The 15,285-nt window shown below is 40.4% G+C and overlaps 1 protein-coding gene across 2 annotated transcripts in view; it reads left to right on the top strand.

Annotated features, from left to right (window-relative positions):
• SHTN1 (shootin 1) overlaps positions 1-15,285 on the top strand; it is a 61,700-nt gene that overhangs the window by 9,205 nt on the left and 37,210 nt on the right. The window contains exons 1-4 of one of the 2 annotated variants that reach the window (XM_040563921.1): positions 4,628-4,892; positions 6,390-6,450; positions 10,868-10,962; positions 13,104-13,272. In XM_040563921.1, the coding sequence (XP_040419855.1) occupies positions 4,725-4,892; positions 6,390-6,450; positions 10,868-10,962; positions 13,104-13,272 (493 nt within the window). In that variant the 5' untranslated portion in view covers positions 4,628-4,724. Of the gene's footprint in view, positions 1-4,627; positions 4,893-6,389; positions 6,451-10,867; positions 10,963-13,103; positions 13,273-15,285 lie in introns of those variants that run through there. The other variant, XM_040563922.1, reaches the window with a different exon arrangement.

Raw genomic sequence — 15,285 nt, 5'->3', positions numbered from 1 at the left:
AGAGAACTTGGAGAGAGGCTTGATGGCAGTGTTGTGCTGTGTAAACCATTGTCAACGTGCAAAAGGGTTTTAGCAGATACCTGCCAAAAGAAACTGTGGCCAGTGAAAGTCTCTTATCAGTTCTGGATAGTGAGGAGGGCAGTGGCAGTACTGCTACTCTGTACTGCAAACAGAAATTTCCCCTTTCTCCAGTATCAGTGAGCTGAAGATGGAAGCTGTATGTTAATTTTCAAATCCTTATTAGCTGCCAGGGCATGTAGGTTTAGTTTTAGTTTTTTGTCAAGTCATTTCTGAAGGGGTCAGTTTTAGCCTGCTTGTTTTAAATGTTGCAATTCAAGGCTGTAACCTTGTCCTTTAACTACTTTCTCATTATTAAAGAAAACTTGAAGCTTATCTTCACATTTGAGCAATCGTTATGCCTACATCCACTGAGCTCAGCACATTCTGCTTCATTCCCTTACCTACTGACTTTCTTGTCTCTTCTGCTGTGCTTGTTACTGCATTCCCATTCTGCTGTCCTGTACCAGACCCTCAGATATCCCAGGAAACCTGTCCTCAGTGTTCACTACCTGGAAGACTGTGGCAGTTAACTTCCTAGCGCTCAGGAGAAAAGGAGGGTGAAACTGAGGCAGACCACGAGCCCGTCTGTAAGGGCTGTAAGATCGTGTAGAATAACCTCCCCAGAGAGCTCTCCCGGCCTCCAAATCATTTGTAGCCCAGGGACTTGTTGAGCTGTCTGTGTTCTGTGTGTGTCTCCCCTCGAGCCCACGTTGATGGCTTGACTTCCATCACGTGTGAGGAGTTCCACAGCTGGACTGCCTGCTGCATGGAGAAGGAGCTCTCCAGCTTTGTCCTGAAACTTACTCCTGCTAGCATTGGTGTTTCTTCAGCAAAGCTTTCTTTATGTTGGGGAAAGGGCAGGGGTTGTTGAGGAGGGTTTCCTTGAACTTCATTTGTATTTACAAAATTTTTTTCAGAGGCAATTGAAATGAAAAAAATTGCTGCCAAAATCCAGATGAAATGTTCTGAGCTTACTACTTGCATTCTGCTTTTCTTTCTTCCTTACTCCTCTTTTTCACAAGATTTCTTTCTTATAACTGCTTCTCTGTAGTCACTCCTGTGGGTTTCTTTGGAAACCTGGTATGACGTTTTTCAAAATGCTTGCACAACAGTTGGGCATCCTCCAGCACCGAGCACGTGCTGAACTCATTTGCCCAACTAGAAGATGGGGGGTGTGAGAACCTCCATCCCGCAGGTTGGTGAGCTTATGTAAGCAGTTCTGCTTAATGGTTTAAGTGCTTGGACTCAAGTGGTTAAGTGGGAGGCCCTGGGTGCATTTCTTCTGCGTGAAAAGAATCTACTGATACAGAGTTCATGGTTATGTTTACTTACAGTGCTAATACTGGCAAAAACTATTGGAGGGCTGGGTAATCCTGAAAGCTCATTAACGCCTCTGTAACTTTATATCTTAGTTTATGCTTTGTAGGGTTAAACCTGATCTGGAGGAATTATAGCACAGGGTACCTCTATCTGTGGATCTTGGAAGTTGCAAGTAAATTCCATTACAATTTCTGCCATTGTCAGTCAGTATGAGTGTAAACTCCCTCTGTATTAGGGACACAATTGCATTGATAGGAGGAAGGTAAGATAATTTTTTAAGACAGATTTGTAGATGATTTGTGGAAAGTACCATGGAGTTAGATGATAGTCTGTGTGTATACGCTTTTGACACACTCAGTGGAATTTTTTTCTAAGTCACCAGGACACCTGTGTGGCTCTGGAAGCTGAGCTATGTCCATTTAATTAATGGAACAATGGTCCTACTTTATATTAGAAACAAGGAACTAAGCGCCTTGCAGGCAGCTAACTTAAAATCACGTGTAATTTTAATTTTTGAAAATTTTTGAAACTGTTTGCTTTTTATTCGTTTTTTTTTTTTCAAAATAGGAAAGTCAATTGATTTTTACGTATGCTACTTTGCTCAAAACGCTACCACTTAAGAGGATGCTACTAACGTTGAAAATTCAGGAGCAAAAAATCAGATCTTTGATCCACAGTGTCTCTTGCCGATTCCCTTTTTTTAAATTGCTGATTTGGAGAGCTCTGGTGGGGTCTTTGACAAAACTAGCCCAGGCATTTTTTTATCAGTATTTTTAAGTACTTAAAAAAAAAAAGAAGCAAAAATGACATCGGCAGATTACTTCTCTTAGGTCACCCTTTGAATTGAAGTAACCAACTAAGCATGTGTAATAGTTCACAAAAAGAAATAAATAGGTAACTAGTGCTCAGTTGCACACACGTGTAGTTAATATGCAGTTCTGACGTATTCAGAGTCAGATCATGAATAAATATTTGACTACTTGCTAATCAGACAGAAATGACTCTGAACACTGGTTTTGACAGTGTTTTGTCTTTCTGCCAGTAGGAGGAAAAAAAAAAGCAAGACAGCTTTCCCAAACAGTAGGTGTAATACTGTATCTCTGATAGATCATTCATGGTGTTTTCTCTGTTAAAGCACACATACAGAGTGGATTATATGTTTTGTCACCAAATGGGAACAGAGAAGGGATTCTGCCTCGATGACATGCTCATTCTTTCAAGGAGCATAGCAAATGTCATAGGATACTTTTGCACGCTGTGCCAAACTCATAATTTTAGAGCAAGCATTAAATCTGCATAAATTTTACAATTTGTGTAAAAGGGACAGAATGTATCTTGTGTTGCTTAGCAATGGCTTAATTGACGATATGGCTACCATGTGAACTTCTTGCATTTTAATATCTGGGCTGAACAGTCTCCTCCTTGTTTTTGCCCTTTGAAGGCCCTTTTCTGAAGTCAGTAGGACCTTATGTACAAAGTAGCTGGCAAAATAGAAGACTGTTAGATGAGAATAGACAAGAAACCCACTAATTGTCCCCCTGAAATCAGTGGCAGAGGGTCATTAGGTGGGTGGGAGCGGGTGTGCAGACCTGTGTACCCCCAGCCTTCCAGTTGCATTGCATTCATTCATTGCGTGGCTGCATTCACTGACTACCCGACATAGTCGTGTGGTATCAGGATCCCGTGCTGGCATGGAGCTCTCTTGGTATTGTGCTAGCTCCGAGTACACGCCGAGTCCATCTACTGCCATCACCTTGCTGTATAGGCAGTATTTGGTGTGAACACCCCTACTTGACACGTAGATGATTTGCTCGAAGTAGTCAGCATGTTAGTCAGTTCTCTGCATTAGAGCTGAAAGTATTGCCTCATATTGTGTGCCTAAAGGCAAAAATCTCTAATGGAGCTGGGCTGGCAAAGCTCCTGAAATTGGTTCTTTAGAGATGAAGAATCAGAAGGAATTAGTTGCAAAATGAATTTTGGAAACTGAACTGTGACTTGTTTCTGAAAGTACAAATGCGATGACTTTTCATTACCAAGTAATTAACAATGACTCCTGCAGCTAGTTCAGGACTGAAATGTCGTCTATTATCCTTGGTTTTTATTGGGATAATGATGCTATAAATATTAGATTAAAAAGATTGGAAGCAAAATGATATAAAAGCTTATTTTGCTCTGCAGAGAAGCTAGAACTCTTAACAGATTAAAACCAGAACGAATGACTGACAGTCTGGGAGTAGTCTGCTGTTTTTTTCCATTTGAGGGTACTCTTGAGTTTGGAGCTATCAGTTACTACTGACAAGGAGATAAATGCTTGAAAAATGTTTCTCTCCAACAATTCATGCACTTGAATGTGAAAAGTGAACAGTGTATTTTACAGGAGTATAACACCACTCTTCTAACATTTAGGATGAGTTATATGCTGGTTAATTAACAGTTCTGTTCTATATGCCTCAGACTGCTTTTTTGACATGAGGTGGCTGTGAATTTTTACAGCTCCTGTGCTTTGTTGAGAGCAGCTAGCACACCTAAATTTGATATCTGTAAATACCTCATGATTTAAAGCGAAGATCTAATTCTTTTAAGGGGGGATAGTGTTCGCTATTGTGAATCTTAATTATTTTATATGAACAGTTTACATAATTTCAAGTTTTAAACAGTGCAGGTAGTTAAAGACAATTTCAACTTTTCCTAATTTTTAGCAAAATTGGAGATAAACAATTTTTTGTTTTTGCAGGACTATGTAGTGGCCCTGCTTGCACAGGTCTGATTGCAAGAAAAAAGGCAAAGTGCTTTCCATTGATCATTTCAGCAAGGGCAACAATCTCCCATTCTCTTTTTCTTCCTGCTCTTTCATTCTGAAGCACGGTAGCAGCAAAAGGAAAATATTCAGAAAGCTGCAACTGGGAGCAGGAATTGCTCTGCCAAGCCCCAAACCTGCAGACCCTGATTGTGCAGAGAAACGTGTAGCTATCCGGAGAATAGTCGGCTTGTCGCGGTCCAAATGGAGCTCTCTGCAAATAGCACTCAAGGTGAAGTGGAACAGGTCATTTAACTTCCCCTTTCTCTGTGCAGGGAAAGCTGTTACACCTTACAGCACGTTACTGGAGGATTTCAAAAGGAGTTTCTTCTACTGCGGGGATAGGGAGCGTACTGCGTCCTGTCCGTCAGGGTTTCCGTCAGTAGGGAAGTATCTTGTTGATTTACGCAGGCAACAGATTAAATCTTTAAAATGCTATTCTTAAAATCCTATTTTTCTTTTCCTAACTGAGCATTAAAAGCACTTTCTCACTTGATGTGCAGCGGGCTGTAAGCTTGCAGAGCACAGAGAAGTCCGTGGGTGAAGTATGCCAGAGTGGTACAGTGTCTCTGTTGTAAAATGTGAAGAGGCAGCAGCAGTGGCTCACACTGCTCCCCCTTTGCAGTGCAGCTGTGCTCTGCAGGAACAGTCAGAAAAACTTCCTTTCTGGGTCTTTTACTGCCTTCTGTTCTTAGACTGTGCTTCTACTGGTAAGGTAAGACACATTTCTGCTGAGGAAGCTGGGAGGGAGGGCAGCAAGCAGCAAGATTCATGCACGATTTCCCTTCCCCACTTTTCCTATGCAGGACAACCATAACTGCTTCTTTATTAACAACCCACAGCGTCGGATGAAACAGCGAGTCCTCGTCCGGCACAGCTTGCTCCTTCTGCAGCTCTTCCTTTTTTCACAGACCTTCCCTCCTGCTCAGCCGCCGTCCCTCGTCTCATCACCCCAGTGCCGCGAGAGGAGAGCTTGCTTGTCGAGGGCAGCTCCTGCTGCTCCCAGACGGCCGTCGGCAGCGGCTTCCAGTGCCAGCGTGGAGGTTACTCCTGTGGCGACACCAATGGCATCCTCCCCCTGATCCTTCTTTGGGCCTCATCCAAAGTTCCTTGGGGCTGACAGAAGGGCTCTCTTGAATTTGGCTGCCCTTGAATCGCGCTGTCTCCCTTCTTGTTACTTAACAGCAGGCTCCTTTCCCAGCCAGCTCAAAGTGGGTCCTCATGTGGAAAAAGTGAAAATCGAGCAAAATCATTTCGGCTTTCTTCTTTTCCCAATTCTGTTCCAGTGATTGGCATCCTTGTAATTGCAGGAGTAGTTGCGCTGTAAGGAACTCAGTCACACAGATCTCTTCCAGAAGTTAGTTTATGATCTTGAACATGCACAGCCGCATGTGAGGAAGAATGCCCGGTGCACCATGAGCGTGAAACACGTTATGTGCCAGTCATACTTCCCCTTGGGTCATGGGGTTTTCACAGTGCGGTTAATCACTGACTATGGCTCTTGTGAAGTTTACTCACTTCTCTGGAATCTTTCATTTGCTTATAAGTGGGGTTTTATTAGAAAAGTCTATTTAATGTCTGTTTTGTTCCTTGAAGAAACCTTTTTGTCATAAGATCAGTGGCTGCAACCCTATGTAGTGTTAGCATTAACCTGAAAATTAATAAAACTGAGGTGGTGAGAAATCATCAAGGTATGAAAAAGAGTATCCTTCCATTCTCAAGGGTTACTCTTTGCTCACAGTGTTAGGAAACTGAGAGGGATGTCCCTATTATTGGTCTGGGGTATTTTTTTGCACATGGTAGGTATGGAAATGTATAGCATTGGCTAAATCTATTTGTGTTAAAGAAACTAGACTTAAAGCATATTCATGACATGCAAAATATTACTTTTTCTGTTGTGTGGTACATGGATGACTGTTTATACCAGTCTGGGATAAATGTGGCTTTTCTAAAATATTTCCAGAGTAGCTTGGAATTGGAGCCTAAAATCAAGTATAACTTGTCATTTTTATTGAGAAATACTCTGAGTAACAACTTTTTTATTTAGAGCTCCCACCAATCCTATATGCCTGAAAGCAAAAATGATGCTTTGATAGGCTTCTGTACATTATTGTTCAGCAGCTGATCTTTGTTGATTTTCACATGTTGTGGCTGACTGCTAATTAAAATAACTGGTGTTTCAGTGTTTCACTTCAGTTTTCTCTTTTCCTAGTGTGACAAAATCAAACAAGAACGAGATGAGGCTGTCAAGAAACTGGAGGAGTTCCAGAAAAGTAAGTTGATATGTTAGTGGAAGTTTGTTTCTACAGACTTATGAATATAGATCTGCAAACTATAAAGCAGTGTTAAGAATGCTGAGAGCGAGGTCCACTTGCTGTTTCTCCTTCAAAGCCTCGTTTGAAGCAGTTAATCTGGTAAGACTTTGGTCATCGTCAAACTGACTGGTGTCACAGCACTTACAGGTTGACCCAGGTAGCCATTCGTAAGGTGCAGAGTGGTGAAAACACAGTGGTACAAATGTGGCTCTAACTCACCAGGGTTCTGCAAGTGACATTGGGAATAATATGTGCTTGAATTGAGGAGGATTTGACCCTACTGCTGAAACTGCTGCTGCTGCTGATAATAATATTTTTATTATGAAGACAGAGAAAAATTACTTTAAGCATAGGCATACCATTAAAGGTTTTTAGGCTGCACTGATGTCCCTTGATAACTTTTCGGGCAAGTTCTGTCTTGTCTGGGCTGTGAGAATATCAATATTCAGTTTTACACTTTTATGGTAATGGTTCTATTGAAGCTGTACGGTGTCTGGAAGCAACAAAGCACATCTAATGGGAGTGGAAGTATTCTAGTGGAATAGCTCCTTAGAAGAGACAATTACAATAGGATTGTGGTCTATTATGTCTGGTTTGTGCCAGTACGGTGAACTGCACGATGAAGCATTAGAAGTGTGGATGAAGTTAATGCAGGATAAGGAAATCACATGGTCTATACTTTTGTGTGTGTTAATAGAGGAATTTGCTCACTTCTATTTTATAATTGTTCATATGATACAATTATGGAAAATAGTGTAAGATCAACAGGAATCATGTACTGCCTTAAATGATCTTAGATAACTATTCTGTGAGGCAAGAATGTTCTCTAAGAAGTCTAATTCCTCTGGAAAAAATTGCAGCCTGTTTTGTTTTTGTTATGATAAAGGAATACCAGAGTGTGGCAGGAAATGTCAAGTAGTTAAGACTTAAAATTTGAAGTAATATTTGATGTTGTAAAATTTTATAGGTTTCTTTTATCTTCCTTTCACACTTTTAAAGGACATACCTTGTAAACATAGTGATAAAATGCCAGGAATATTAGGATTTTAAGGCAATAATAGAGCCCATTATTTGAACGACAATATAAAAGGCAATTATATTGATGAAGAGCTACATCGGCTTTGTGTCTGTGAATAAACTTGGCCTGTACTCAGCTTCTATTTGTTCTCCTGGCATAAACACATATTGTGTGTGATTCCAGTTTAATGGGGCCCCGTTTGTATGCCAAGCAGCTGCATTTTAGGCCCTATTGCGTGATTTCATAGCTCTCTGAAAATTGGTTCTATTGAGCACAAGAGATAGAAGGTGGTGGTGGGGGGGAAAGCTTCAACACACAATCATTTCTTTTCAATTGGAGCCAGCAAGGTTGATGACAACATGACCATTGTGTTATAATGATAAGACCACTAAGGATCTGTACCTCTCATCAAGGCTTTCACACAACAGCAGATACAATTTAATTCACTGCTCTGTCAGCAGTGCTGATACCATTATGCCGTCTGTCTCCACAGTTATAATCACTGTCCTCCGAGAAATGCAGTTGAAATGATCTTGAGCAGTCAAAGAAACTCTCAATTAAGGCTGCCACTTCCAATGTGTCAGATTGTGTCTTATGCACTTGGTACAATTTTCACTTCCAATCCTGTTTATTTACAATGTCTACCAGTAATTACGCTTAACATGTCATTTAGTGAGGGTGCCCCTGCCAAGGAGATTGTTGGGTGCTGCAGTACCATTGAGTGGGAGTTTCTCGCAGTCAATGCCATCAGCGGCTTTTAGTCCCTGATGGGATGCAGTAGTAATGTTGATAATGCAAGTATCGTGCTCATCAAGTCATAATTAGATGCCACTCAAATGTGCCACTTGTAATAACAGTGTTGATTCATGTTTTCTCGGTGACTGCAACTACTAATTAGTTAAGTGGTTTTTGGTTGGCCTGCATTTGCTGCGGATTATTATTACCCCTGAAAAAAACTGTCAAGGTTAGAGATGTTTCAGGCCACTTAGTGCTGCTTTATGAATTTTAATATTGACATAATAAGAACTTTGGACAGACTTAGGAAATAATATATTTTTGTATTTAATTTTGAAAGAATTTTTTCCCCTGAGTTAATCATAATTGCAGGTTAATTAAGCTTAAATGAACCAAGAGTAATCTCTAGTTCTACCATGTGAGCCCGATCCTTGTTTCCCAACTTTAGCTGGCTTTGCTTGAGGGCGTTCGATTCCCGTCTGTGAAATGGGAGCAGCGCTGTCTCTCCGCTGGTCCCTCATCCCGACTGAAGCACTTCATTGCTCCAAATTCCTAGAGCTAGGTGGAATGAAAGCAGAACCGGTATGGATGTGTATGTGTTACCTGAAGCTTTTCCTCTTCCAGATTAAATGTAGCATCGTGTATGGCATGCTTGGAGCACATAACTTCTCTAAAGCCAGAAAAAAAAATGAAAATCCAAGACAACCAAAGAAAGGTGGGGTGGTTCTGCTCTTAGAAGACTTTGTGAATACGGTTTGTGGACCAAGATTTCCCAGTTCTCCCCTGCTCTATTTTTTTTTCCTGCTTTAAAGGGGAGTTAGCAGACAGCACTTGAGAGAAGCTCTGGTTTTTGAGCCCCAGGCCTTTGGATCAGACAATTTAAGGAACACCATGAAAACTGCTTATATATTATATACCTTATTTCTTGCATGGAGCTATCGATTTCATAGCAAACTCCAATGTGTTGCTGGTTTCCTGTGTCATTAACTATAATGTTCATTAATGCTGGATAAGCATCAGTAAAGCTGCATAAATAGACTTTGTCAACAGGCTGCATTTTCCTATTCAAAAGGCCTGTTTTGTAGTTATTAAGATGATCTCTGGATATCAGAGGGGGTTAAGTATCTCTCTTCAGTTTTTAGGCAAAAGTCTTAGAAGAAGGCAGAAGGCACATACTATCCAGTGGTATGAAATGGTTAGTTTTTAAACCTTATCTCCATGAAAATGGAAGGAAATACTAGAGAAAGTCCTCCTTATTCCTACTGTATTCTGCCAGCCTTGTTCCTCTTCCAAAGTGGTAAGCTGAAAATGGTCCTTTCTGCTCACTGAACTTCTGACACTGGGCTGAAAGGAACCTGCCATGAAGTGCCTTGCAGAATTAGAGTCCAGCTATCCTAAGAAATGGGAAATTTGGTTTCCTGCTTTGCCTCAGAACCGCTGTGCATCTTGAAACTTTGTCACGTAGAAGACTTTCAACACTAGTTAAATACCTACACATCGCTGAAAGTTGAGGAGAATCGCAAGCAAAAATGCACTTGTGCTTTTAAAATTCCTCTAACTTGCATCGTTCTCCTATGTTACAAAATAAGCTTTGTTCTTTAACTTCATGGTCAAGTTCATCCTGTAGGATTGTGAAGGCAGGGTGTGAGACCACAGCGCTCACTTCAGTGCACACTCAAGTGCAAAGAGACTTTAGATAAGCAATTGAGACGCTACAGCTATATGGTAATGTGGAACTTGGGTTGTTCAGCTGAAGCTGTCAAAAGTCATACAGTGCGAGCAGTGTTGAATTTCCATCAGTATTGCGTCCATCAGGGCGTACCCCAGCTACTACAGCCGGCTTCAAAGCTGATAGGGCAGAAAGAGGGGAAGGAGCAGGGCTGTGCTAGTCATTTAAACTGATTCTTTGGAGCACGTGTTGCATGAGGCATCACAAGTATAGAGGCTTCGGTCACTCCTTTCTCTGTTTCCTGGTAAGCCCTAGGTCTGTGCTGTACATCCATCCTGCAGCTTTTCTTCTACCTTGTGTTCAGCAACTGTGATGATGTTTAAAATACTATTTAAACCCGAGGACTGGAAGGTGAGAATAATATCTTTGTAAACTGAGTTAATCTTGCTGTTTCTGAAGATCAAAACATCAATATTTTTAAAGTTGCATCCATGCCAATTGTTCAGGAGAATTACTATGGCAATCTTAAGGAACAGTCCTAATGATATGACTCCACTTAGGACTACAGCTTACGACTTCCCCAGTTTAGGACTACAGTTTTTCAAGTGTTAATGAAATAAATGTTAATGAAATAAATTTTTCAGGTGTTAATGAAATAAATGAAGATGGTCAGGGAGGCTTCTGCTGGCCTTCTACTTCCTTAAGTTTTTGTTCAATTCTCCAGTTCCCTCTCTAAGGCTGCAGGCATGGCTTCAGAGAGTTGCTTAAAGCAACCATCCAAATATTCAGTGTTCAAAGCAATTTCTGTCTGTACAGATGTTCTAATTATGTACTTCCCAGTGTTTGAAATTTTTACATAGAAGGTTAACAGAAAAAGGTGTAATATTTCTGATCATGGGATGCATGTGTCAAATGCAGGAAAACACTGACTAATGTTTAAATTCTCCTCCTAGTTTCTCACATGGTTATTGAGGAAGTAAACTGTATTCAGAATCATCTTGAAATTGAGAAGACGTGTCGTGAAAGTGCTGAGGCTTTGGCTTCTAAGGTGAGAACTACGGTGATTCCGTTTCATCTGATTTCCTTTTTTTCTTTTTTTTTTTTGTTAAAACTTGATATTGTGTGCATGTCCCATATATGTTTTTGCATAATCTTGTAGATCTGTGAAATTGTTTTGAAGTGGCAAAAACTGTAAGCCATATGGGAGATGCAAAATACAGTTCCTGCCCTTGTGGGGGGAAAAATACCCATTTTAATTTAATTTCTGTTTTGGAACAGTAAGTCATGGACCATCTTGTTGATATCTAGTTTTTATATGCATTTAGGTTAAATGGAAAACAAGTTTTAGAACTGTCCTGCGTGAGATATAAAACAATAATGAGCATTTCAGTGTCTAAATCAAATGGAAAAAGTCAACCACTGCATTACATTTCAGGTGATTGTTTATGAAAGCAAAGCAAGGGCAGGGGAAAGGTGACCTCCGCTGCTCTGTTGATTGCGTCTAGTCTGATGAATTTAGCAAGTGTGTAATTTTCTATATTCCATCTCATCAGAAGTGCATTATTATTAAAGAATGTTTTTATCTCTGTGTTATATATTTTTGGTTGTGTAAAATGCATCTGAGCCACTTCATCAGAAAATGGATTACAGCAATTTTGAACCAAATTTCATTAGCAATGCTGACTGCCTTCTCCCTCCCCCCACTCCCCATCCCCTGCCCAAAGTACATCTTTAGATATGGTAAAAATCACACCAGCAAGAAATCACTTTAATTTAGATGCATTAGCAATGTACTTTCTGGAGGTATTTACTTAATTGTTTGCATAATGACACTATATTAGAATTCGTAAGATAGACAATCAGCATCTAAGTAAGAAAATGAATGTATTTATGTAACTTTTCTTCTTCTCTGCACTTTTTCTGTAATGGAGGTCGAGGGGCAGTTCCAAGAGTGGCTTTATCCCCTAGGGGTGCTTTGCCAAAGTGGATTTGTTTGTTGCCATAAACCATGTAAGGTTCCCCACACCACCCTGCCCACTTGCTCCGTTTTGTTCTTTGGGAATGAGGTGAAGTTCTTGAATGAACCTCCTGTAGTTAGGGGGCTGAGGAAAGAATCAAAGATGATTGCTCAGGCAAGAGTTCAGGGCAAGCCTAACTGTTCAGTATGTTTTATTTCAATGCAAAAGTTGGACTTGTGAACTACACGTTGACCTGGATATGTTGTATGTCATTAGTGGAAAATTGAACCTCATTCTTAGAGCTGAATGCAGATAATGCTTGGCCGGTGGGTGGGCAGACACCCCAACATCCACCTCACCACTCCTGAGATTATGCTGGGCCTGCTGAGACGTGGGGTGTCTAGATGCAGAGCAGTGGAAGAAATTTGGAGAGTGAACATTTGCAGCAATCCCCATTGTTCATTTTTTCCTGGTGCTTTGGTCCAGATGGAAATACATTATAAAACCTCTTCTGTATCAACCACCAACCAGGCATGTGCTTAAGCATCCACCCCGGAGTGGTTTCTGGCTTGTGGTCTGACACAGAAGGAATTGGTGTGTGGTATAGCTTTCATTTTACATATCTTGACTTTACGGTAGTAACTCCTGAGAATTGAAAATAATCTGAAATAATTTTATAGTAATTTTGTCCACATTGGAATTATAATTGTGCTGTGTATTATTTGTAGTTCATAAGCAAAAAAAGCTGATTTTCTGTGACCAATTGATACAGCTGGCAAAATCAGACGAGCTTTCAGGAGCACAGTCCCTTTGTTCAGGTCATTCAGTTAGGGCTCTTGTTGATACTGGTACATGCTGAAGGGTTCGGAACTGAAGCAGCTATCAAAAAGGCAGCATAGCATTAAATAAACTTGATAGTTGATTTGATTTAAATCTATACAGGGTACTTATTAGTCAAAAGTACCAGAGAGAAATATGTCTTCCCTGATGGAAGAAGGGCGTAGTTGAAGTATCATGTTGAATTCAAACCTTTTCAGAGGAGAAAGAGGGGAAGTTTCCCATCTTTAGACCATTTTAATGTTGAATGGAACATTTAAGCTAATGTCACTTTGTCTTGCTCTTTGTTTGCTAGCACTTTCAAATAAGGGTGAAAAAAGCTATTTTTTTCCTTGCACAGCAGCATAAAGATAGACTAACTAGCTTCTTACTGTTTGCACTTCTGAACTTTCAGCTGAACAAAGAAAACAAGACCTTGAAAAGAATTAGTATGCTTTATATGGCAAAACTGGGCCCGGAAATTATCACTGAAGAGATTAACATTGATGAGGAAGATCCAGCCCCAGATACAGAAGCCAACTCTGGATCATGCAATTCTGTGCATTGTCAACAGCAAATAAAAGGTAAGCGTTGTTGCTGAGCCTACAACACCAGAGCAGGAGTGTAAAGGAGCTCTAAAGGATGGCTGCATTGGCCTGAGACTAGAGATCCGTCTGGCTCTGTGTCAGGCTTCTCAGAGTGGACATCAAAGGATTTCCAGGGAGGACTGTAAGGACGTGGTAGGCCTGTAGTGATAGTGCATAATGTGTGTGACGGATGTATGTCTTGCTAAGTAAATTGCAGGATAATGGGATCTACGCAGCCAAGAGAGCTCAACGTTACTGAGTTGGTAAAAGAAACGTTTCTTTAGGTCCTTAACGAAGTGAAAGGTAAGCGGAAGGACAAGGTCACCTCGGTATTTACTTCAATTGTAGTGTCACTATTTCAAAGATTGTAAAGCAGGACTCTCCATTGATGTTGCCATTGTGTACCTTTGTACACACAAACTTTGTTCATATTCCAGAGTTCCTGCCAAACAAGTAAATTAAAAAGGGACTGTTGTACCGGGGAAAACAGCAAAGCTTGGGAACATGGAAGTACACTGCTATAAGTCTGTGCAATATGCAGAAATTTCTCATTTCTTTTTGATAGGCTATTTGTGTTTTGTTAGTAGAAAATTTGCCTTTCTTTCTAGTCTAACCCCACGGTGAAGTTATTGTGATTTTGTAGATATCTTGCTATATCACAGTGTCCAGAAAAGGGGAATGCCCACATTCTTCATTCTGATACAGAGAGAGATTAAATGGTTTCACTTAAACAAGCAAAAACATTCATTTTTTTTAATAATAAGTTACAGTAGCAAACACTGTGCAAGTACAACTGTCTTGAACTCAACCTGACCTTGTTAATTGTTGTATGTTTGAATGTTGTAGCCTCAGTGAAGCAGTACAAAGTATCACTGGAAAAAGAAAACAACAAACACTAGTATTTTAAAAATGTTTAAAAAACTAAAACAGTAAACCTCACAGAACACCCAAGAAATAAGATGTCCTATACCCTTTTATAATAAACAATTTTACGTACTACAGGTGTAGGAAAGGAGGCAGAGAATGGTGTGACCCACATCATGCAACCCATCCGAATCTGAAATAAGATTCTGGAGTTCCTCCTGTCTTTTAATGGAGAAAGATGTCAAGGATACTGTTAGAAGGGGCAGAGATTCTGGCTGCAGGTCAAAGGACAACGTTGTTAGGAAGGGTAGCAGGACCAAAGGAGAAAAATATTTGAAGAAATGCTCTGCTGTGTATGGTCTGTGCCTTGCTGAAGCATTCATTAAAGAATAAATGTGGCAGGAGTTGTAAAGGATTTAGAAGTCTTGACTTCTGTTCCTTTCTCTGGCACAATTATTAAATGTTAATGGTCCTACTTTTACAAGTGCTGAGTATTTTAAAAGCATTGGCATCCCATTTGCTAGAGGAAAAGATATTCTGTTCCTGTGCCTGGAGAAAAGTGGGTGTGTGTATGGTAGCAGAGTGATCTGACCACATGTACCAAAAAGCAACATCAGGGCTCTGTCCCCAGACTAAGCCAAACTGCGTGGCATTAGTCTTGAGAGAAAAATCTGGTAGCATCTTGGATTACCTGCGAAGCGTAAGATCACGTGCAATGAAAGAGGTGTTTTCAAATCTCCCCTTGATGCTCTCTGGTGTTACCCAAGTTGGTATGGATATGCTTCCTTCTCTATATGTTGAGGTTGATATATGTACTGTAGCGCCTGATTTAACCCAGTTACCATAAATTTCAGAATCTTTTTTCCATTAATTTCACTGGAAAGCACACATCCGTAAAACAGAAGATTTGGTTCAAGAATCTTCTGGGAGAACAAGAATTTTTCTTTCCTTTACGATGTCTGTGCCATTAATTGAGAGGAAAATAAATTTGAAGCTCCTGAACTGGGAGGGGAGGGGAGGGGAGGAGGAATTGACATTTAGGAGATCTGAAACCAAACAAAATGACATCCAGTATGTTGTCATCATCTGCAATTGATTAGCAACAATTTTCTTAACTGGTGGCTGGTATTCAATGAACAGCAGTGC

This window comes from Cygnus olor, chromosome 7, assembly GCF_009769625.2.
Source record: "Cygnus olor isolate bCygOlo1 chromosome 7, bCygOlo1.pri.v2, whole genome shotgun sequence".
NCBI classification, from domain to species: Eukaryota; Metazoa; Chordata; class Aves; order Anseriformes; family Anatidae; genus Cygnus; species Cygnus olor.
This window is presented reverse-complemented; position numbering and strand designations above follow the sequence as displayed.